The 23,258-nt window shown below is 42.2% G+C and overlaps 1 protein-coding gene across 1 annotated transcript in view; it reads right to left on the bottom strand.

Annotated features, from left to right (window-relative positions):
- Positions 1–23,258, bottom strand: part of LOC149467385 (potassium voltage-gated channel subfamily KQT member 1-like) — a 108,340-nt gene that overhangs the window by 38,770 nt on the left and 46,312 nt on the right. The window contains exons 3-9 of the mRNA XM_089671883.1: positions 10,639–10,729; positions 9,089–9,215; positions 5,240–5,318; positions 4,564–4,660; positions 2,889–3,029; positions 1,712–1,822; positions 1,358–1,453 (exon numbers count right to left, since the gene is read on the bottom strand). Coding sequence (XP_089528009.1) covers positions 1,358–1,453; positions 1,712–1,822; positions 2,889–3,029; positions 4,564–4,660; positions 5,240–5,318; positions 9,089–9,215; positions 10,639–10,729 — 742 coding nt within the window. The remainder of the gene's footprint in view (positions 1–1,357; positions 1,454–1,711; positions 1,823–2,888; positions 3,030–4,563; positions 4,661–5,239; positions 5,319–9,088; positions 9,216–10,638; positions 10,730–23,258) is intronic.

Raw genomic sequence — 23,258 nt, 5'->3', positions numbered from 1 at the left:
TCACTCTCTCTCTATCTCTGTCGTGTTTTTTCTCTATTGCTCTTTCTTGTTTTCTCCTTTTTCTCTTGTAATCTATCTAAAGTTCTATCTGTTGGCGCCTTCTCTTTTTTCCTCATGTCTTCTCTCTCCCTTGTGTCCTCTCTCTTTTGCTCTCTCTCCCTCTTGTCTTCTGTCTTTTTCTCTTGTCCTTTCTCTTTAGCTCTCTTGTTTCCTCTCTCTCTCTCTCTCTTTCACGTCTTCTCTCTCTCTCTCTCTCTCTCTCTCTCTCTCTCTCATGTCATCTCTCTTTTGTTCCCTCTCTTTTATTTTATTTCTTTTATCTTCTTTCTGCATTTCTCTGTCTCTCTTCCCTTGTAACACTCTCTTTTGCTTGATCTTTCCCTCTCATGCCATCTTTCTTTCTCTTGTTTTTGCTCTGCATAGCTCTCTCCCTGCTGTCTTCTCTCTTTCTTCTCTTCATCTCGTCATCCTTCTCTTTTTCTCTCTTGTCTATTCCCTCTCACACATCTTTTCTCCCTCTGTTGATCTATATCACTTGTTTTCTCTATGTACTTTTTTCTATCTTGTCTTTTATTCTGTTGCTTCCCTTGTCATATCACTTATCAATTCAGTTCAAATAAGCTTTATTGGCTTGACCAAATACATTTTACCATTGTCAAAGAAATTGAGTTTTTATGGGTTGGATAGTGGAGAATGGGGGTGGGCGGTTTAAGGATAAGGCATAACCTAAAAGGGATATCTCTAGATTGTAAGCTCCAAGGAGCAGGGCCCTCAAATCCCTCTTGTATTGAACTGTTTTGTTACTGTATTGTCTCCCACTATAATGTAAAGCGCTGAGCAAACTGTTGGCACTATATAAATCCTGTATAATAATAATCTTTCTTTCCGTCTTTTTTTTCTTACTATCTCTCTATATAGCTCTCTTTTCTCTCCCCTGCATTCTCTTTCTCTCTCTTTTCTTCTCTCCATGTCTCACTCTCTCTCCTGTTCTTTCCACATCTCACTCTCTCTTTTGTCTTCTTTCCATGCCTCACTCTCTCTCTTTGTGTTCTCTCCATGTCTCACTCTCTCTCTTTGTCTTCTCTCCATGTCTCACTCTCTCTTTGTCTTCTCTCCATGTCTCACTCTCTCTTATCTTCTTTCCATGTCCCACTCTCTCTCTTGTCTTCTCTGCATGACTCGCTCTCACAATCGTGTTTTTTTCTCACCTATTCCATTTCTTTCACTTCTCATATTCTTCTCTTTCCTGTCCTCAATTCTCTGCATTGCTTGCTCTAGTCTCTCCCCCAGCCCTCTTCCCTACTTTACATACAGGCACTACTAAGTCACCTCTGACCCAGCGTAGTATATAAGGTACCTGGATTAGTGATGCTGCGGCTGGGATCTGTCTGTTGAAATGTTTCTGTCGCTGTTTTTGCTGGACTTTCAGAGCAAAGCCGGAACCCAGAATACCCTAACAAATAAAAAGACAGTCAGCCCCCTGAACAAAAGTAATCCCAGTAATCATTGAGTGCCACTACAAAGGGGAATGTTGTATGCTGTAGGATGTCTATACACAGGTCCATATCCTTTTAACAGTATTTACTATTGTCAGGCACGTTCACTCTTTTGTTGTAACTATAATCCTATCTGACATTATTAAATAACTCCAAAGAGCTGTGCATATGATGCAGTTACATTTATCACACACATATAAAAACACATTACTCACAGCTGGAAGCGCAAAGAAGGAAATGGCAAAGACAGAGAAACAAGACGCAATTGTCTTCCCAATCCACGTCTGAGGAACTTTATCCCCATAACCGATCGTCGTCACAGTGACCTACACAAAAAGAAACTGGGCCCAGTCATACAGGTTGATATCCAATCATCCTATGCAATTCTCTCCAGCATATACTATCTAAAATTATTTCCAGATAATTTTTTTCTGCCAATTAAAAAAGTCTTTAAATAACTTTGTTATATTGTTTAAAGAAAGAAAAAATCACCTTAAATGTGCATACAGAAAATGTTTACCTGCCAAAAGAATTGTTAATGTGCATGTTTCACCAATATAGAATAAAATATAGTAAGTACATCTCTGAAATACAGTACTTGCATATTTCTTCATCTTTTCTTTCTTTAAAAACACAAATACAAGAAAATGCTTGTTCATCTGTCAGAAAGCCAGTGAGCTACTAACTTGTGTAATTTGACAACACAGCATCTCTGCTGCACTGAAATTCCAAGGAGAGTGGTCAGCCCTGCCCAATTCTCTGCTGCTGAACTACAGAACACCTTCCCTTTTGAATGGAAATGAGTGGGGTTGGCTATGTAGTCCAAACACACTTACTGTCTTAGAAAGACAATGCTGTTCCTCCATGGACACAGTATATTGAGCACTACCCTAGGACAGAAAGTGTAATACTGGCAGGACACCAGAAAAAAATGAATGGAAAAAACCCAAGAAAAAGAAAATAAATTCACCGCTACAGCTAAGGACTGGTTAGCTTAAAGATATTACATTTTGTTCTTGGATTTAGATACAATTTACGGCCCATTTGGACTTGTGTGTTGTTGTAAAATGTGACAACATGTATTGCTTTTCTGTTCATTTTGAATGGCACCTCACTGCACTAGGGCAATGCACATGCTTTTCAATTTGCCACAATACAGGATAGTGCATTAAGCTGTATCCCAAAAGTAAAGTACATAAGATTTTTTCTAAAAATTTTGGGTGTGTTGGCAGCTGATTTTTTTCCAAAGAGCTGCCTAAGAGCACGCGAATAATTGTTTGAATACAGTACAGGAAGAACCTCACACTTAGCACATAGGTGAAAGATTTTAGTAAGTGCCATGGAACTGCCAGTGATCATAGCAAACAATTCTAATATATCCATAATACTCACCACTCCCCACCAGAGGGCATCAGCATAGCTGGAAAATCCAGTCCTCCCCTCTTCATCCACTGCATCCTTCTCAGCCAGGTAGACGAAGTAGGAGGAGAAGATAAGACCCAGGAAGCCAATATACAGAGTGGTGATGAGCTCCTGGGGTGGACACAGACAAAAAGGGGCCACGATGAGCCACATACAGATAAATGTGCCACATACTTGACCAGCACAACCCAAATCTTGGACAAAGATTTCCAATAATACCAAGACAACGGTTACATAGTGTAAAAATGTATTTATTTATTACATGTACTTATACAGCACCATCAATTTACACAGCGCTTTACATATATATTGTACATTGACATCAGTCCCTAACCCTCAAGGAGTGTAAAATCGAAGGCGCCTAACTCACATTCATACATACACATACTAGGGACAATTTAGACAGGATCCAATTAACCTACCAGCATGTCTTTGGAGTGTGGGAGGAAACCAGAGTACCTGGAGGAAGCCCATGCAGGCACAGGGAGAACATGAAAAATCCAGGCAGGTGATGCCATAGCTGGGATTCAAACCAACAACCCTAGTACTGCCAGGCAGAAGTGCTAACCATTTAGCTAACCATTTTGTTCTGTCCCCCTTTGTAATGTACAGCACTGAGCGAACTATTGGCGCTTTATAAATACAGTATAATAATAATATTAATTTAGCTACTGTGCTGCCTGTATTGCTTCACTATTTATTCTTGCTGCATTATTTGACGATAGATTGGGATAAACTGGCTGCTGTGAGAGCTACAGTTAAAGGATAAGTCACCTGCAACCTGGATTGTTTTAATTTTTAATAAAACCCTATTGGCAGACCTGTTTGAAGACTATGGCCATTAGGTGATGTTTTCAGTAAGGTCAGGCATTGATATATTATCTCTGGAAGGCTACTGACCATTCCCCAACATGGAGTGAAAAGACACACCCAGGTTTCACATGGAGGTCAGGAGGTGTCACATGGGGATGGGGAAAGCATCCTCAGCCCTCTGTAGGCTCCTACAAGAGCAGTCTGGAGAAAACACAGGGCTACATCTCTTCACTCCCGAGGCTGCCCCTAATTTATAATATTTGTTACATTTTCTTGCATTAAGGTAAAAAAGGTTTAGGCAGCAGTATGCCCCCTCACCCCCTACTCTTTGCATTAAAGTAAGTAAAAAATGTTTAGATAGCAGTATGCCCCCTCACCCCCTACTCTTTGCATTAAAGTAAGTAAAAAATGTTTAGATAGCAGTATGCCCCCTCACCCCTATTCTTTGCATTAAAGTAAGTAAAAATGTTTAGGTAGCAGTCTAGCCCATACTATCAACCCTGCACTGAGAAAAGAGAAAGTAAAGTAACAGGTTCAGTTGATAGAAAGCTTTGTTAGGAGTCTACAAGTTTCTGCACATCTCTGCCAAATCGATCTGCCACTACAGAACCTGCAAATTCCTATGTAATCTGCAACTTTGATGCGAGTATATGGTCCCTTACATCCGCGTGTGACATCAATCCAGCCTGGCAATTGGCCACTCATGCTCCAAGTTCTGCAGTGTCAGAGGCAGAGAGGGTTGTTACATTTCCCTATTCCTGGAAGTGCTAGGATATGAATATACTAAAACAGCCAATCAGGACCTCAGGTTCATGCAGCACAGTGCCCGCACCTGGCGATGGATGAAAACTACAGATCCTAGCAGCCTCCACGTTCCTCCCTGGCGGTCCACATGTAACATGCGAAGTATCTGAAGGAATCGAATCCCCCTGCAGAGCAAGAGTCACACATTGAGGATTAAGTGTCATGTACTGTAACAACCAGAAAAGTTCTTTTCTCACTGTTCAATAACTTATTCACTGTTCAATAATATCTGGCATGCTGGGGATTGTGGGAAGTAAATATAAAAGTAGATTTCAGGCATTGAATGACAATGTTCTTTCAGTTTTCTATGATACCATCTGGAAATATGCAACACTGTATTATTTCTTATGGTTGTCTGATAAAACTTTTCAATAAAAAATTATTAAAACAGAACAGTAGATTTCAAGTAATGATATTACCAGTGTCTTAAATTTTTTTTAGACCACTTTGTAGACCATTTAATGAATTTTTTTTTTTTTACAAATGATCCTTCTGCTAGCATCTTCCAGCAAGATCCTGCGTAGATGGTTAGCAAATTCATTACCATTTTGTCCATGGCATGGGAAATTTTTATTTACTCAAAATAACTATTTAATTTAATTTAATACATGTGAAATGTGAATTTTAATGGCAGGGCTGTTTGCTTGATGGCAAGTCTGAACTTCAGACCGCCATAAATCCTGGACCCATATAAACTCACCAACCTAATTGCAGACGTGGCAAACACCTGCCCGTTGGAGCCGACACTGAGCACGATAATGGAGGCTATGACCACAATGAGATCTAAGGATGAGAAGAGACAGGCAGCACTGGGTGAAAATTCTTGTATATTTTGTGATATTCTGACCACTAGCAGGCAATATTCAGGCAGAGATTGAATTATAGTAGCCTAATTTACAAAGCGAAACTTTATTTTGCAGCCCGGCTAGGCGCCTGGTGTACAAAAACTCCAAGGACTTGCAGTGGCAAATAGCTACTGACAATGTGTTCCTAAATTTGTCCTTGTGTTATAACACGCCCAGTAGCCTTGATAAAAGTCTTTTTAAAACTGAAATCCAGGCAAGTTGTGATCCAGGCACCCCTGTCAGACAGTGCAGAACTTCGGTGTCCATTTTTTTTTCTACAGCAATTAAAGGCTAAGCTCACCTTTAGTAACACATTACATGTTACACCTGTATTCAGGGTGTAACATGTCACTAATACAGCAGCCCCCCCAGATCCCCCACTGTGACAGTGGGGAGGATATTCTCTCCCCGCACCCACTTTCACAATGTAAAAACAGTGCGGCTATGTGGATTTCCACCCACTCAGCTGCGTCATTCATTCACAGATGTAGGTTTTCCATATAAAGAAATGAAGAGCCGTGCAAAGGAAAGAGGTTCCAATCCAAGAAGGGGACCACCACCATACACCCAAATAGATTGGCCTCTTACCAAAAGTGTTGACCGCCACACAGGTCGGTCAACATAAGCAGTATCATAAATCCAGCAGGTGCTGCAACCGGTTCTTGCATAGGAAACGCTCACAGGGTCATCCAGGATATTCCTCAAAAAAGAGGAATGGCAAACTTCCCATCAGGCCACCAAAGCACCACATGAAAAGAATTGCCCACTCATAGTGTAGTGAATTTAAAAAACGATTAATTGAATTGCACTTAAATAGCAAGCAAAATAAATCAGCATATCAAATGCCACTGTTAAGTTTCTAACCATCCAGATGGCCGCTGTCCCTCCAAAGCGCGATGACGTCACACAGCGTGGCTCCACCCTAGGTGGCCTGATGGGGAGTTTGCCATTTGAAGATCTTTTTGGAGGAATATCCTGGATGACCCTGTGAGCGTTTCCTATGCAAGAGCCGCTTGCAGCACCTGCTAGATTTATGATACTGCTTATGTTGACCAACCTGTGTGGTGGTCAACACTTTTGGTATGGTGGTGGTCCCCTTCTTGGATTGGAACCCCTTTCCTTTGCACGGCTCTTAATTTCTTTATACGGGAAACTTACATGGACTTTGTTCTAACTAATGCTGCATTTTCCCCTATATTTTTCTGTATGGCTATATGTGCAAGCTGCTCTATTTGTATAGTAATTCTAAATGCAGTTCTGTGTTATACATTCATTCACAGATATCTATGAATAAATTAACTTGAAATGTCATCTACCACAGTAGCAGACAGCTTGTAGTTCTCAATGAGCACCCTTGTAGTTTAGATTCTTCCTGCTCTTCAGTAACTGTCTTCCTCTACGGGAGACTGACAGCCCTGACTGACTTTAAAGAGAGTTCCATAATTAAATACCAGCTATCAGCTTTCTGATGCCATTTCTGAGCCTTTTAATGGCTGGCAACACCTCACATCTGGATCATTTAACCAATGGGTGAATGCACCTATAACTCAGTAACATGACCCTTTAATGTTTTGAATTCAGTAAATGCTGTGAAAGTTATTTTTGCAAGCGGAATTTCATATTTCTCCACTGTAAAGCTAGACGTTGCTTACACTCAGCAAGTAGCATTCTCTTTGAAAGTTAATCTTGCACGGTATAAACGTCTCTCATCAGTCAGTGCATGTTGTGAGAGCCGTATCTCCTCATGTCTATCACCGGGACGGAGACCCTATACGTATATCTTATGGCACTCTATTGTCTTCTATACTATGTCCATCATCATTGCCTATAGATTCCCTTGACAGGTTAAAGAAGACCTCCACTCTAATTAACAGGCTGTACACAACTGTAAGATGAGCAGCTACTGAAATAATCAAATACAGCCAATTACAAGGATGGTCTTCTCAAAACTCATATTTCAGTAATTGATGGATGATTATAGCTCCTTGCGTATGTTATGGATGTCATACACGTTATGCCCATTATGAGGGGCTCCCACCAACCCTTGCTGAGTCCCTCGGTCTACACCTACTGTGCCTATTATGGCGGTTCCCACAATCCCTACATTGAGACATCAATTCTTCACACCTGCTGTACCCTTTATGAGGGGTTCCCACCATCTCTGTGCTGAGTTCCTAGGTCTTCATACATGCTGTGCCCTTTGTGAGGGTTTCCCACTACCTTTGCACTGAGTTTCCAAATCTATACATCTGATGTACCTAATATGAGAGAGCCACCATCTCTGGGCTCAGTTCCCGGGTCTGTACACCTGCTTTGCCCATTATGAACGGTTCCCCTATCCCTACACTGGGTTCCAAGGTCTGCAAAGCTGGTGTACCCATTATGAGGGGCTCCCACCTTCCCTGGGTTTCTGGGTCTGTACAACTGTTTTGCCCTTTATTAGGGGTTCCCACTATCATTGCAAACATTTTTCTCCTGCGCTGGGAATAGACTCAGTGAAACCAATAGGAATGTTCTGCAATATGCACTGCTTGCTGCCCTCAACAGACCGGGGTGGTCCAAATTCACTAAATACAAATGGGAAAATAAAAAAGAGGGGGCACCGATGTTGTGCATTATCGTTTAAAAATATTTATAGAAAGAACAAAGTAAGTATCATACTTACAATGGACATAAAAACACAGGCATATCACACTTAACAAGATGTTTGATCCAATGATGGAACCCTGGATGACCAACTGGCTAACGCTTTTCGAGGACACAACCTCTTCCTCAGAGCTCTTAGCCAGTTGGTCATCCAGGGTTCCATCATAAGGACTCAGATGCTGTTTGGATCAAACATCTTGTTCAGTGTGATATGCCTGTGTTTTTATGTCCATTGTGAGTATGATACTTTTATTTCAATTTAATTTAATATTTCAATAAATATTTTTAAATGATAATGCACTAGGTCGGTGCACCCTCTTTTTTGTTTTCCTACTATCATTGGGCTGAACTCCTGGGTCTGCTGTTGTCTAATATGAAGGGCTTCTCCTGCTAAGTAGAGCTAGAACTCCAGTCAGGAGAGTGGAATGAGCTTTATTGATTGCAAAGTAAAAGGTCTGACTATGAAGGGAATGTTGGATCTCTCCAGAGAAGCTACTGCATCCACACAGAGAGCAAGGGTCCTTCTCTGTAGCATGCTGGCGCGGATGCATTCTAAGGAAAACAAATGTAGGACTTTGCATACCTTCTGTTTTGATGCGCTTGGAATGTTTTAACTGATTTAAACTTAAAGTTAATTGGGCTTTAGAAAACACACCAAAACCAGCTTCAGTTCACCTTCTCCATTAACCCGAATGCATTTCACCGAAATTACATTTTGTCAAAACTTTTGGGCAATGAAATCTATAAATTTAGCCTATCCTAATGCCACTTGGGCAAGGTGGAGACACTAACAGTACAAGTTTTATTTTTGCACATAATTTGTATTTTGCAATGTCAGTTGGCAATACATGCTTAGCAGCACCTTTCTTTGTTCTCTGTGATGGGTATTCAACAGTTCTGTCAAAAATGATGCGCAGAATGCAGATGCCTATAGCAACCTCTCAGAATTCAGATTTAAAGATGCAATTTCGATTGACTAAACCTCAGTGGATTCCTTTGTCTGATACATAACCCAGCAGCAAGTCCTACTAGAACCCCGGACACAGCACAAGATGCTCTCACCTATTATTGAGATGGGTTTTCTAGCAAAACGTATTCGCCCCCTGAAACCCACATATTTGCTGCGGCAGCCGGCTGACCACAGACGTACAAGATATTCGGCACCAAAAAACACGACCAGTACAATCTCCTGGAGGGGAAAACAGAGAAGAGGATATATGTGAGGGAAGGAAGAATGATTAATGACAAAGAAGGCTAAGTCAGCAACACATAACTGACACTTGTCACCAGAATTACTCCATAATTTCTCCATTGCGACTCTCCAAAAATACTCTGCATTGCTGGAGGACTCTGCTTGTTCCTTTATGTCTCCTTTCCTGAAATACTCTGCACCGCTGGAAGACTCTGCTCCTTTCTCTATCTAACTCTCCTCCCTTAAAATATTCTGCAGTATAGGAGGACCCTGCTCCTTCCTCTAATACTCCTCCCCTGAAATAGTCTGGACTACTGCAGGTCTCTGCTTTTTCCTTTATAAAACTGTTCTCTCCTGAAATACTCTGCACTGCTTGAGGACTCTGCTCCTTCTTCTATCTAACTTTACTCTCCTAAAATATTCTGCACTGCTAGAGGACTCTGCTCCTTCCCTGAAATACTCTACACTACTGCAGATCTCTGCTTATTCCTTTATAAAACTCTCCTCTCCTGAAATACTCTGCACTACTGCAGATCTCTGCTTATTCCTCTATAAAACTCTCCTCTCCTGAAATACTCTGCACTACTGCAGATCTCTGCTTATTCCTCTTTAAAACTCTCCTCTCCTGAAATACTCTGCACTACTGCAGATCTCTGCTTATTCCTCTATAAAACTCTCCTTCCCTGAAATAATCTGCACTACTGCAGATCTCTGCTTATTCCTTTATAAACCTCTCCTCTCCTGAAATACTCTGCACTACTGCAGATCTCTGCTTATTCCTCTTTAAAACTCTCCTCTCCTGAAATACTCTGCACTACTGCAGATCTCTGCTTATTCCTCTTTAAAACTCTCCTCTCCTGAAATACTCTGCACTACTGCAGATCTCTGCTTATTCCTCTATAAAACTCTCCTCTCCTGAAATACTCTGCACTACTGCAGATCTCTGCTTATTCCTCTATAAAACTCTCCTCTCCTGAAATACTCTGCACTACTGCAGATCTCTGCTTATTCCTCTATAAAACTCTCCTCTCCTGAAATACTCTGCACTACTGCAGATCTCTGCTTATTCCTCTATAAAACTCTCCTCTCCTGAAATACTCTGCACTACTGTAGATCTCTGCTTATTCCTCTCTAAAACTCTCCTCTCCTGAAATACTCTGCACTACTGCAGATCTCTGCTTATTCCTCTCTAAAACTCTCCTCTCCTGAAATACTCTGCACTACTGTAGATCTCTGCTTATTCCTCTTTAAAATCAACTCTCCTAAAATACTCTGCACTGTTGGAGGACTCCTGCTTCCATCTAACGCTCCCCTCCTGAAATGCACTGCTGAAGGACTCTGCTCCTTCCTTTAGCACTCCTCCCTGAAATATTCTGCACTGCTAAACACCTAATTTGTGCAAAGGGTTTCTGCTACTCACCATCCAAAACAGAGTTCCTGTGGCAAATTCAGAGTAATGTTCTATGGTGGAGAGGACACTGAATATTAAACATATAAGAACAAGGAGGAACCTGTGTATAAAACAAGAAGGGAATTATTCCTGAATGATTAGATCTCCCTGATACATAGATGTTATCTAACAACACTATTTTATAGGATGTAACATTATATCATGAGATAGATTTTGAGGACTCACATCAAAAGTGTTATTCTGCACCTTCTACGCTGTTACGGAAAGGTTGCAGATTGCAAAGTGCCTCCCGTCCCTCAGGGAAAACAGCCTCACCCTTCTGGAAACCTAAAACTCAAACCCAACCAAAACTTTTTTTGTCTTGAAATGAGCAGGAAAAGATCTACCCAATGGGGACACCGCTAGCACAAGAACCTGAGAGAAATTCTAATGCTTCATCAACTCTATCCTAATCATGAAAAATCATTTTAATTGGAGTTCTGTTTTAGGCAAATGTTTCTTTTGAGATTCTGCTGCAATTAAGGTTTCACCACCTAAACCTGGTTCAGCTTGTAAACTAATTCTAAAATATAGCTATCAGTGACTTGGAGTCCAAATATATACTGTGCCTTCCATAAATTTCACAATATACAGTACATCAAAAGTATCATTTTTCAGAAATATCTTTTTTTTTTATTATTAAAAAGCAATTGTAAAGCTCCAGTCAGAGACTTTGCCTACATTGACATGGTGTCATCAATCTGCTGCAGACAGGAGGAAATATTTCCTCAGTCTTCTCTGCCCCCCAGTGATAAGACTGCAAAATCTTAAAGGATAAGTTCACCTTCGGGAACATGAATACATGTTCCACCCGTTTTTAGGGTCCAACATGTAACATGTTCCCGATCCTGCAGCTGCAGCCCAATCCCCCCTCCTCCCAGTGACAGAAGTACAGGGAGAAGTTCCCCGTACCAGCTGTCACTTTTTAAAAACAGCGCAGCTACTTGTAGTTCTCAATGAACTTGTAGTCAGCTTGTAGTTCTCAATGAACTACCAATGCGCTGTGGAAATTCATTGACTCTTCCTGTCAGAAGTATCAGCTTGCCTGTACGGGATGTAAAAGCAAGCAGAAACACTGACAATCTGAAGGAGACCTGCATGGCACCAGCGATTTGCTGACTGCTGCTGCAGTGCTTTCCAGGCTCCTTCTACAAAAAATAATAAATGCACATTTTTTTAACTGCATTTATTAATTTTTGTATAAAGGTGAACTTATCCTTTAACAAGTCAAAAGTTGAAAGGCTACAGCAGAGGTTGATCTGTGTCAAACATTTGTGACCACAGCCAAGATCTGCACAGAAACCAGGATTTACAGTACATGGTTGTGTCATCTCTAAGCTGACATCTCGAGGAAGTATCAGGGGTGTCAAACTGGTGGCCCTCCACCTGTTGCACAACTACAAGTCCCATCATGCCTCTACCTGTGGGAGTCATGCTTGTAACTGTCAATCGTGCAATGCATCATGGGACTTGTAGTTTGGAAACAGCTGGAGGGCCACCAGTTTGACACCTGTGAAGTAAATGGTGACCCTGGATGATGTCTGAACAAAGATGATGCAATCCTCCTGAAGAGGAAAACAGATGAAGGCATTGTCAGGGGGAGTGCTGTGGTGTCTCTTAGAGGTAATACATAACTGAAAGTATTGGACTGACCCATTATTTAGCATGTTGCACTTAACTGATGCTACAGTTGTGTCCAAAATTATTCAACCCCCACTGAAATTGAGTGTTTTGGCCAGTTTGACATTGCTTTTGATCATTCAGTCATCTTGCTTACATTTACATTAAAGAGGCACTTGTAGGTCAGACAAATATAACATAACAGTTATAATGAAATAACCACAAATGTCTTTTCTGTGCTCACAGCATTATCAGTTTTATTCAACCCCCAAGTGACATTCAATCTTAGTACTTAGTACAGCATCCTTTTACAGTTATAACAGCTTTTAAACGTGAAGCATAGCTTGACACAAGTGTCTTGCAGCGATCTACGGGTATCTTCGCCCATTCTTCATGGGCAAAGGCCTCCAGTTCAGTCACATTCTTAGGCTTGCGCACTGCAACTGCTTTCTTTAAGTCCCACCAGAGGTTCTCAATCGGATTTAAGTCTGGTGACTGCGATGGCCACTCCAAAATGTTCCAGCCTTTCCTCTGCAACCATGCTCTAGTGGACTTGGAGGTATGCTTGGGATCATTGTCCTGTTGAAAGGTCCAACGTCTCCCAAGCCTCAGGTGTGTGACGGACTGCATCACGTTTCCATCCAATATCTCCTGGTACTGAAGAGAATTCATGGTACCTTGCACACGCTGAAGCTTCCCTGTACCTGCAGAAGCAAAACAGCCCCAAAGCATGATTGACCCTCCACCATGCTTCACAGTAGGCAAGGTGTTCTTTTCATCATAGGCCTTGTTCTTCCTCCTCCAAACATAGCGTTGATCCATGGGCCCAAACAGTTCTAATTTTGTTTCATCAGTCCACAGAACACTATCCCACAACTTTTGTGGTTTGTCCACATGGCTTTTGGCATACTGCAGTCGACTCTTCTTATTCTTTGGAGACAGCAAGGGGGTACGCCTGGGAGTTCTGGCACGGAGGCCTTCATTACGCAGTGTGCGTCTTATTGTCTGGGCTGAAACTTCTGTACCCACATCTGACAAATCTTTTCTCAGTTCCTCAGCAGTCACACGGGGACTTCTCTCCACTCTACGCTTCAGGTAGCGCACAGCAGTCGAAGTCAGCATCTTCTTTCTGCCACGACCAGGTAGCGTTTCAACAGTGCCCTTTGCCTTGAATTTGCGAATGATGCTTCCTAAGGTGTCTCTTGGTATGTTTAACATCTTTGCAATCTTCTTATAGCCATTGCCCTTCCTGTGAAGAGAAATCACCTCTTCTCTTGTCTTCCTGGACCATTCTCTTGCCTTCACCATGTTTGTAACCACACCAGTAAATGTCTAGAAGGAGCTGAGTATCACAGTCATTTTAAAGCTGCCTAATTGGTGCTTATTATGCTTGATTGCTGCTCGGTGACATCCACAGGTGTTTTCAATACCTGATGGAAAGCACCTGTATGAACCTCTGTTCTTCAGAGTGGTAGTCTTTAAGGGGTTGAATAATTGTGGCAATGAAGAAACCACATAAGAACCATTTACTACTGTATTACATAAACAATTGATGTCATTTTAGTTGCATTTGGGTAGTTACAACGTCCTTGTAGGATTTGATTCTGAATACAATTCCAAATGTACACTATAGTCCCTAAACCCCTTTACAGCATTGGGGGTTGAATAATTTTGGACACAACTGTAGATCTGTTTTAAACAGATTGTCCCTATTCCTGTAAGAATGTTCTTCACTTTTGAAAATGCTAGTTACCTGGTTGACACGGTTATCTTGCATTTTCAGTACACTCTCACATAAACACGTATGCAGATTAAAATTTCGACCTTTTCTCTAAATTTGATGTATGGTTGTTCATATGAGACAGAATAACGAATAAATCGTTGGTGATTGTGGTCAACAACTGGCTGCTAGAAGACCAGTCTGTGTACTTCATGTGTAAAAACACTATACTTGTTTAAGATTGCTATTGTTTAAAGCGTAACGACTGCCAAAAGTAGCAAGATAAAACATATCCAGTTAAAAGATATAATAAAACCAGCTTTGGCTGCAATATTCACCTTCACTTCAGAGATTTCTTCCACAGTACTTTTTTTCCTGCTGCAAGATGTCCTCCGTCTGATGGTCAGCATCACTAAACACGTATTTTCTGAACCAAAGTTATCTTGGACCCACCCCAGCCTTTGACTGGACAATGAAAGGAGAAGCAGCACAGTGATAAACCTATCCCTCTGTCACTCTGTTCTCTCAGCATGCTACTTGTCAGCTCATGAACTGATTGGCTTCTTGGGCTGCTTCTTCTTCTCACACTCCAGCACTGCTGTACAAGGACTACAAGAGGCTGATACTAGTGACGCACCGATATATCAGCCGCCGAAAATTATTGGCCAAGGGTTATCACCATTTTGCCAATAGAAAAAAAGAGGTGCTGATAATGATAATAGATTGTAAGCTCCAAGGAGCAGGGCCCTCCTATCCCTCTTGTATTGAACTGTATTGTTGCTGTATTGCCTCCTGTTATATTGTAAAGCACTGAGCAAACTGTTGGCGCTATATAAATCCTGTATAATAATAATAAAATAATAATAATTGACTTCAATGAAAAATAGCGTACCACTGACTTCATTGCAAATTCACGTCCCATTGACTTCAATGCAAAATTACATCCCATTGACCTACATGCAAAAATGCCCCCTATTATCTTCAACGCAGACTTGCGTCACATTGACTTCAAAGCAAAAATGACCCCCATTGACTTCAATGCAAATACGCCTCTATTTAGGTTTTTAATTTTATATATTTCATTTTATTTGCTGTCCAATTTTTGTGTGTTACTTTTAATAAAAGTTATTTTACATTACTGGATTTGTATTTTTTTATTCATATTCATTTAAATTAATGATATTAATTAAAAAGTCGAATATAATACAGTTATATATACAAAATATATAGTTTTTAAAACTGTCCATTTTGGTTTCGGTTTTCGGCCAAGTGCATCTTGAATTTTTCGGTTTCGGCCCTGAATTTTCATTTCGGTGCACTGCTAGCTGATACCAGGTCAGATTCAGGTACTTATACTGATTACCTTTAGAAAAATACATCTAATGATGCATTATTAATTACAGTATGAGGAGAATGACAGGTGCATTGTTCAGCAGTCCATGTGTATATTGTAATAAGTTCCAAAGTGGGCAGGGGTAGTCCAGTAGGCACTAAGGGCAGGCTGCGATGGAGCGAAGCAAACTCTGCAGTAGAAGAAACAAAGAACACATTTCCTCTAAGTGTATACTGTGATAATATTTAATAAGAAGGTAAGTAGCAACTCACATCTTAGATTTTAAAAACAGGCTCATATGGAGGAGATATACAACGTCTGTAGCCAGATGTAGGGTTACTGATCCAGAGAGGAGATAACCTAGGTCCGCCAGCAGATGGTGCTACGTCAGTTGAAGCATGGGTGGTGAAGCCTGGCAGAGTCTCCAAGATGTCTGGGGTAGGTCACATTCGGTGTCTGACATCATCGGTGTGCGACGTGTTTTTGAGCATGCGCAGGATCAGCATCGGCCGGCATGCTCTTTCATCAGGCAGGCCTGCCGATGACATCAGACACTGAATGTGACCTACACCGGACATCTTGGAGACTCTGCCAGGCTTCACCGCCCATGCTAAGATGTGAGTTGCTACTTACCTTCTTATTAAATATTATCGCAGTATACACTTAGAGGTGCTGTGTTCTTTGTTTCTATTACTAATTACAGAGCTGCATTCATTTGTGTCTTTATATTTGCCATGCTAAGATGTGAGTTGCTACTTACCTTCTTATTAAATATTATCGCAGTATACACTTAGAGGTGCTGTGTTCTTTGTTTCTATTACTAATTACAGAGCTGCATTCATTTGTGTCTTTGTATTTGCCTAGAGTTTAGATTCAGACAATACTCGTTATGGGATTTTTTTGGTCTCATTGTAAAATAAAAGAAAATATGACTTCCATATGAAGGGAAATAAAATAGACACTCAAGTAAGCATTGCCTATTAACTCTCGTATATGCATGGAAGCAATCAGAAAGAAAGAGGAAAGGAAAGGGGAAATAAGGAAAGAGAATGAAAAGAAAGAGGGGGGGAGAATAGGAACAAAAGGTGGGGGGGGGGGCAAGATAGAACTATGAAGGGGTGGGAAGAACAAAAGAACAAAACCATGTATCAAGCAGATGGTCAGGAATAAACAAGGCCCCTTAAGGCCCCTTTTGCATGGGCTGGATCCATTTTTCTTAGCAGGGGATCTATCTGCTGACACCCTGATGAGTAGAGCAGGGTGGGAGGATGACAAGTCCATGTCCACTCTGCTTATACAGAGGAGACATGGACACAGCCTGCTCTGCTCTCTGGGAAGTTTGCTGTAAACTGGTCACACCTGACTGCCCTCCAATCTGCCCACACAGAGGGGAACAGATCCCACTCCATTTGTTTTTGGCGGATTCGATTGGAGGTAGGCACCGCTCCATGCAGAAGAATGGAGGGTCCAAAACGGACAGGCGAACCCATTCAGAACACTCATGTAAAAGGGGCCTAAAACCCAGAGGACCCTAAATATTTCAAGCCGTAATATCTTTATATTATACCGTTTGGTCTCTCGCCTCATGCCGTCCATATTTTCAGAATTTTTTGGGCAGTTGCATTTCAAATATGAACGTTTATATAATGGTAAGATTGCCTTACCACAGACCTCCATTGCTGTAAAGTGGGAGGGTCAGATAGCTTCCATTTGGAAATGATCGTTTTCTTAGCTTGTGGAGCAGCATGAAAGAGAAATAGCAAAATTAGGGGATCTATAGCGATTACCAGTCCACTCACCACCACAACATCCCTCCAGAACCCCTGTATAAAGGAGCAGGTCCACACCATATGGATGAACATCAATCTCATTATGGCATTTAGGACAGATTTCATCCACAGTTCGGTAAATCACAGAGATCCTCTGGGGGGAATAATATACTCAGTGCAAAAACCTTAGCTGTATGAATCTATTTCAAACTGAGATCATAAGTGAAAGGTATTGTTGTATACCCTTTTCCCAATCATCATCAGTCAATGCAGGGATGTCCTGCTGTCACATCTGAAAGAGCTGAGTAGCCTTAGGCCTCTTTCACAAGGGCGTTCCGTATGTCTGTTTTTCATCTTTCTTTACAGATGAAAAACGCACCCCCATGTATTTCTATGGACTTGCAGATGTAAGCATATGAACATTTTTTACATCCGTTAACATTTGTTTTTTTGAACGGAAGAAAACCCTATTTTTCTTTCACAAAAAAACCCATAACGGATGAAAAAGCGGATGTCAACAGATGTAAACGAACCAAAAATGGATGGAAATGGATGAAAATGGATCTAAACTGATCAAAAATGGAAGTAAACGAATCTAAATGGATGAAAAATGGATGTAAACCAATGTAAACAGATGTAAAACGGATGTAAACGGATGAAAAACCATGAAAAAAACATATGTAAACGGATGTAAATTCATCCGTTTTTTTCTTTGAAAAAATGTGACTGAACTGAAGAAAAAAAAATGGAATGCCCGTGTGACCCTTAGTGGTATCAGTATTAGACAACCAGAGGTAATGGGATGAGTGAATTTTGTCTATTTTATTGGATATCAATATCACTCTCCACAGTACGAGAGGCAAGGGTAATAGGAGTAGGAAATGGGTTTGAATAGCATGGCGAGGTTGGAGAAATCTAAAGAACATCAAGTTGGGCAGGTGGCACATTCATTTTAAACTATCAAAGGTGAGCAGGAATCCCAACATCTTAAAAGGTTTTAATGCTAAACCTATAGGGGTCAGGTACAGAATGGATATGAGGACGAAAGGGATTCCCCCATAGAAGGGGGTAAGGGGACAATGAGTTTACTGCACCAATTTGCACTCCCACATGCCTCTAAACCAGGAGATTAGTCTTCATTGGAACAGAAACATTAGGATTAGATCGAGGAATTTGAAATACTAGGTTACTCATTTTTAAGTAAGATCCCAACATTGCAGTCTCCAGGGTAATTGCAGGATTGTTAGCTGTCTGGGAGAACCACCTTCTGACAGTGACCAATACTACAGCTCAAGAATATTTCTAAAAACATGGAAGGGCCAGGCTGCCCAAAGACAGCGGAAGTTGCAATGTGGACTTGGAAATTCTGGGAGTACCACCTGCCCAAACAAATGAAGCAATCTGATTAAAAAATGAATAAAAAAAGATTTGGGTATAAGAACTGGGGTGTGTCTACAGATGTATGAACATTTATGAAGGAAAGTAATTTTGGTCTTTCCCCTCTTGCCAGGGTGCTAGGAGTAATCCTAGACTCTGACCTCTCCTTTGCACCCCACATCCAATCACTGGCTAAATCCTGCCGCCTCAACCTCCGGAACATTTCCAAAATCCACCCCTTCCTGACCAATGACACCACAAAACAACTTATCCATGCCTTGGTTATATCCCGCCTTGATTACTGCAACTCCCTCCTCACTGGTCTACCGTTACACAGGCTATCCCCCCTTCATTCTATTATAAATGCTGATGCTAGACTCATACACCTTACCAACCGATCAGCGACTGCTGCCCTCTGACAATCCCTTCACTGGCTTCCAATAACCCAACGTATAAAATTCAAAATACTAACCACAGCTTACAAAGCCATCCACAACACTGCCCCTAGCTACATCACCGACCTCATCGGCAGATATCACCCAAATCGCCCACTCTGCTCCTCCCAAGATATCTTCCTCTCTAGATCCCTCACCACCTCTTCCCACGCTTGCCTCCAGGACTTCTCCAGAGCCTCTCCCATCCTCTGGAACTCCCCACCACAGTATGTCCGGTCAGCCCCCACCCTGTCTGCTTTTGGGCGATCTTTGAAAACTTACTTATTCAGGGAAGCCTACCCCACCTTCACCTAAGAACTGTACTTGAATCACCGCCACCAGATCATCCCCCGCAGCTATCACCTTTTTTATCACCTCCCCTTCCTTTAGATTGTAAGCTCCACGAGCAGGGCCCTCCTATTCCTTATGTACTGAAATGTATTGTAATTGTACTGTCTCCCATTTATTGTAAAGCGCTGAGCAAACTGTTGGCGCTATATAAATCCTGTATAATAATAATAGTTTTGATAGTACTGACATGGCCAACTGAAGTCAGAGGTAAAGACTTCTACACTGCACACTTTTGAGTTAGTTGGAGGAGAATGTGGCTATGGGTAAGAGCTTGAGAGATCACGGTGAACATTAAAGTGGTTGTAAACCTTTACATATACCCACTAAAGTGACTAGACTCAGGTGACACACAGAGATGAAACAAATCCTCCTACATAGGTTGTACCTGTTTATCTACAGCCATCTTTCCCCTACATCGATTCAAAGTGCAGAATTTAAACAGGGATCTCTCAGCTAAGTAGGGGGCAGGGAGCTGACATTAAATTTAATGAGGAGAGCTGTGAGAGCTGATTGGAGGGAAGGAACACACACTACTCACAAGAACAGAGCTGAGACTGTCAATAATAAGCTGTGTCCTCCTCTGTCACCATTTTTCTCTGGGTGTCAGGAAAACTCATCAGAAGTGACTCATGCTTACAGCAGAGAAACAGGGGACAGAAATGACACTTAGTGCTCTGGATTGAGACAGGTACACACTACAGAAAATATGCTTTGTTCATATTTCATGTCTGAGGTTTACAACCACTTTAACACCCAAGTTTTTAAAGTTGGAAACCCATTTAACCACCTCCCGCCCGCCATATAGTCCAATGACGGGCGCAAGGTGGTTCTCTTATTCTGGGAGGACGTCATATGACATCCTCCCATTCTCACCGTGCATGCGCGGCTCAGGGAGCGCACAGCGCGGCGATCGGTGGTGCGCTGTGTCCCTCGGACACAGTGGATCACCGATCACGGAAAGAGCTGAAGATGTTGGCTCGGTCATGTGATCAGCTGTGTCCAATCACAGCTGATCACATGTAAACAGGGAAATGCTGGTTATCGGCATTTCTCTCCTCTCGTGCTGTCACACTGACAGCTCGAGAGGAGAGGAGAGCCGGTAATAGGCTTTCCACGGAGGGGACATGTACACTGATCATCAGGGCACTGATGATCAGTGTGCCCTGATGATCAGTGTAGCCCCAGCAGTGCCACCTGTCAGTGTCCATCAGTGCCTTGTGTCAGTGCTCATCGGTGCCTCGTGCCAGTGCCCATCAGTGCCACATCAATGCCACATATCAGTGCCTACCAGTGCACATCAATGCCACATATCAGCGCCCATCTGAGCTGCCTTTCAGTGTCACCCATAAGTGCCAGTCAGTGCCACCTATCAATGCCAATCAGTGCCACCTATCAGTGCTGCCAATCAGTGCCACCTATCAGTGCCAGTCAGTGCTGTCTATCAGTGCGCATCAGTGCCACCTATCAGTGCCGTGTCAGTGCCGCCTATCAGTGCCAGTCAGTGCTGCCTATCAGTGCCAGTCAGTGCCGCCTATCAGTGCTGCCAGTCAGTGCCATATATCAGTGCCATGTATCAGTGCTGCCTTTCAGTGCCCATCAGTGATGCCTATCAATGCCCATCAGTGCCACCTACCAGTGCCTCCTAATCAGTGCCCATCAGTGCCACCTATCAGTGTCCATCAGTGCAGCCTATCAGTGCCCACCACTACAGCCTCATTAGCGTATATCAGTGAAGGAGAAAAATCACTTATTTACAAAATTTTATAACAAAAACTAAGAAAAACCGTTTTTTTTCCAAAATTTTCTGTGGTTTTTGGTTTAAGAAAAAATAAAAAACCCAGAGGTAATTAAATACCACCAAAAGAAAGCTCTATCTGTCACAAAAAAATGATAAAAATTTCATATGGGTACAGTGTTGTATGACCGCGCAATTGTCATTCAAAGTGTGACAGTGCTGAAAGCTGGAAATTGGCCTGGGCAGGAAGGGGGTATAAGTGCCCTGTAGGCTAGTGGTTAAGAGGGGCACTGATATATTGTCAGGGAGACGATTGGGATTAAAGGGAATAACAATGATTTGTCTCAGTCGATTTTATTACCTGAAAAGGTGCCAAAGATGTCAATAACCTCCAAGGCTGTCGGCACCGAGGTAGAAGCATCCCCCAGGTACAACAATAACTGGCATTCAGAGATATTTGAAGTGATTCCAATGATCCCACAGTAATACCTCAGACTACGATAGAAGAGCACAGCGGTTCTATAGCTAGGGCAAACAGACCTGGTGATGGGGGCAGCTCTGAATTGTCCCCCACTGTGAGTTAAAGGATGGCAAATGTATATCTCCAGTTCTAACCCTAGCAATGGAAGCTGCACACAGGAGCTGTGCCCAAGAAATATGAACCAAACCTCCAGAGGGCCATCCAAAAGTATTCCCATTCAATTAATTTACAAAAGTGTAAACAGAATTGGTGCTTGGAGGGAACCACAAGTACGGAGATTCTAATATGAGTTTATACAGCAAATAAAATAACAAACAATACAGATAAAAGGTGACATATTAGGCATAAAGTCCAAAAATCCAAAGGTCCTAGGTAGGGTATGACAGGCGAAGGCAGCTCCCCATAGAGCAAAGCAGTACTCTGTAGGAGATAAAATCGAACAGAAGGGGGAGCCAATCTGAGTGTAGAGGGTTATTAATTAATTGGTGTCAAAAGGTGTAAAAACTACTCACAAACATAAGGCGTTAAAAGGCATTGTTAAAAGTCATCCTCTGGTAAGCCGTTTGTCAGCCAGCGATGTGGTTGTGGGTCCTGGTCAATACGGATGAACAGGGATGGAGCCGGCAGCTGTCAGCGGTGCAGGAAGTTTGAAAATGGTGCCGATTGCCAGTGTGGACTGCAAGGAAGTTCTGGACCAACGGCAGAGCGAGAAGTCAGATGACACGTTTCGAAGCACTGTCTTCTTCTTCCGACCTGATTAGCAATGGAATCCGAGCACACCAGATCCAGCCCTTTCTTTAGCACTGACCGGGACATCTCCACACTACAGGCAAGCACTTCAAAACATGTCACCTGACTTCTCCTCGCTTGGCCATTGGTCTCCCGCCGGGTCCAGGACTTCTTTGCAGCCCAAGCTGGTTAACGGTGCCATTTTCAAACCTCCTGCATCGCTGACAGCTCCATCCCTGTTCATCCCGATTGACCAGGACCCACAACCACATCGCTGGCTGACAAACGGCTTACCAGAGGATGACTTATAGCAATGCCTTTTAACTCCTTAGATTTGTGAGTACTTTTTACAACTTTTGATACTAATAAATTATTAACCCTCTACACTCAGACTGGCGCTCCCTTCTGTTCGATTGAATCCATTCAATCAATTTGAAGGCCTTCCAAGCGTGGAGAGAGGCTATGGCTCCAGATGTGCCCATTGTCTTAGAGCAACTATTAGAGTGAAACGCCTCTGAAGGTTAATATCTGTACCTTTTCCGGGCATGAAGCCAGATTGGTCTACATGAATTAAAGTTGGAATTACACTGTTGAGGTGGAGAGTATTTAACTAAGACTTTTGGCATCCACATTAACAGTGAAACAGGTCTATAACAGAAGAATAACTCTAGATCCCAACCCAGTTTAAGTGCTACTATAATGATTACTTGGGATCAGGGGAGGACTGACAACTCATGGGGCCCCCAGGCAATAGGGGATCATGGGGCCCCTCTGTCCTTGCCCAAACCCAAAAAAGCCTATGAAAAAGGTACCAGGGGTATCTCATAGGGCCCCCTATTGACCCCGGGCCCTCGGGCAGTGCCCGAGTTTCCAAATGGTCAGTTTGCCCCTGCTTGGGATATAGTAGCCAGAAGGCAGTCATCAGTTAAGGTACAGTCATCCTCTAATCTGAGACCAGGGCAGCCATATTCAGCAAAATTGTCAGTGCGCCTACACAGAGGCTGCAGATTCTTGGTCAATAACTTTGTTCTTCCCTTCACT

Source organism: Staurois parvus, unplaced genomic scaffold (genome assembly GCF_062004578.1).
Source record: "Staurois parvus isolate SC_StPar_1 unplaced genomic scaffold, SC_StPar_1.0 ptg000114l, whole genome shotgun sequence".
Lineage (NCBI taxonomy): Eukaryota > Metazoa > Chordata > Amphibia > Anura > Ranidae > Staurois > Staurois parvus.
Note: the sequence above shows the minus strand (reverse complement) of the source record. Positions and strands in the feature narration are given on the sequence as shown.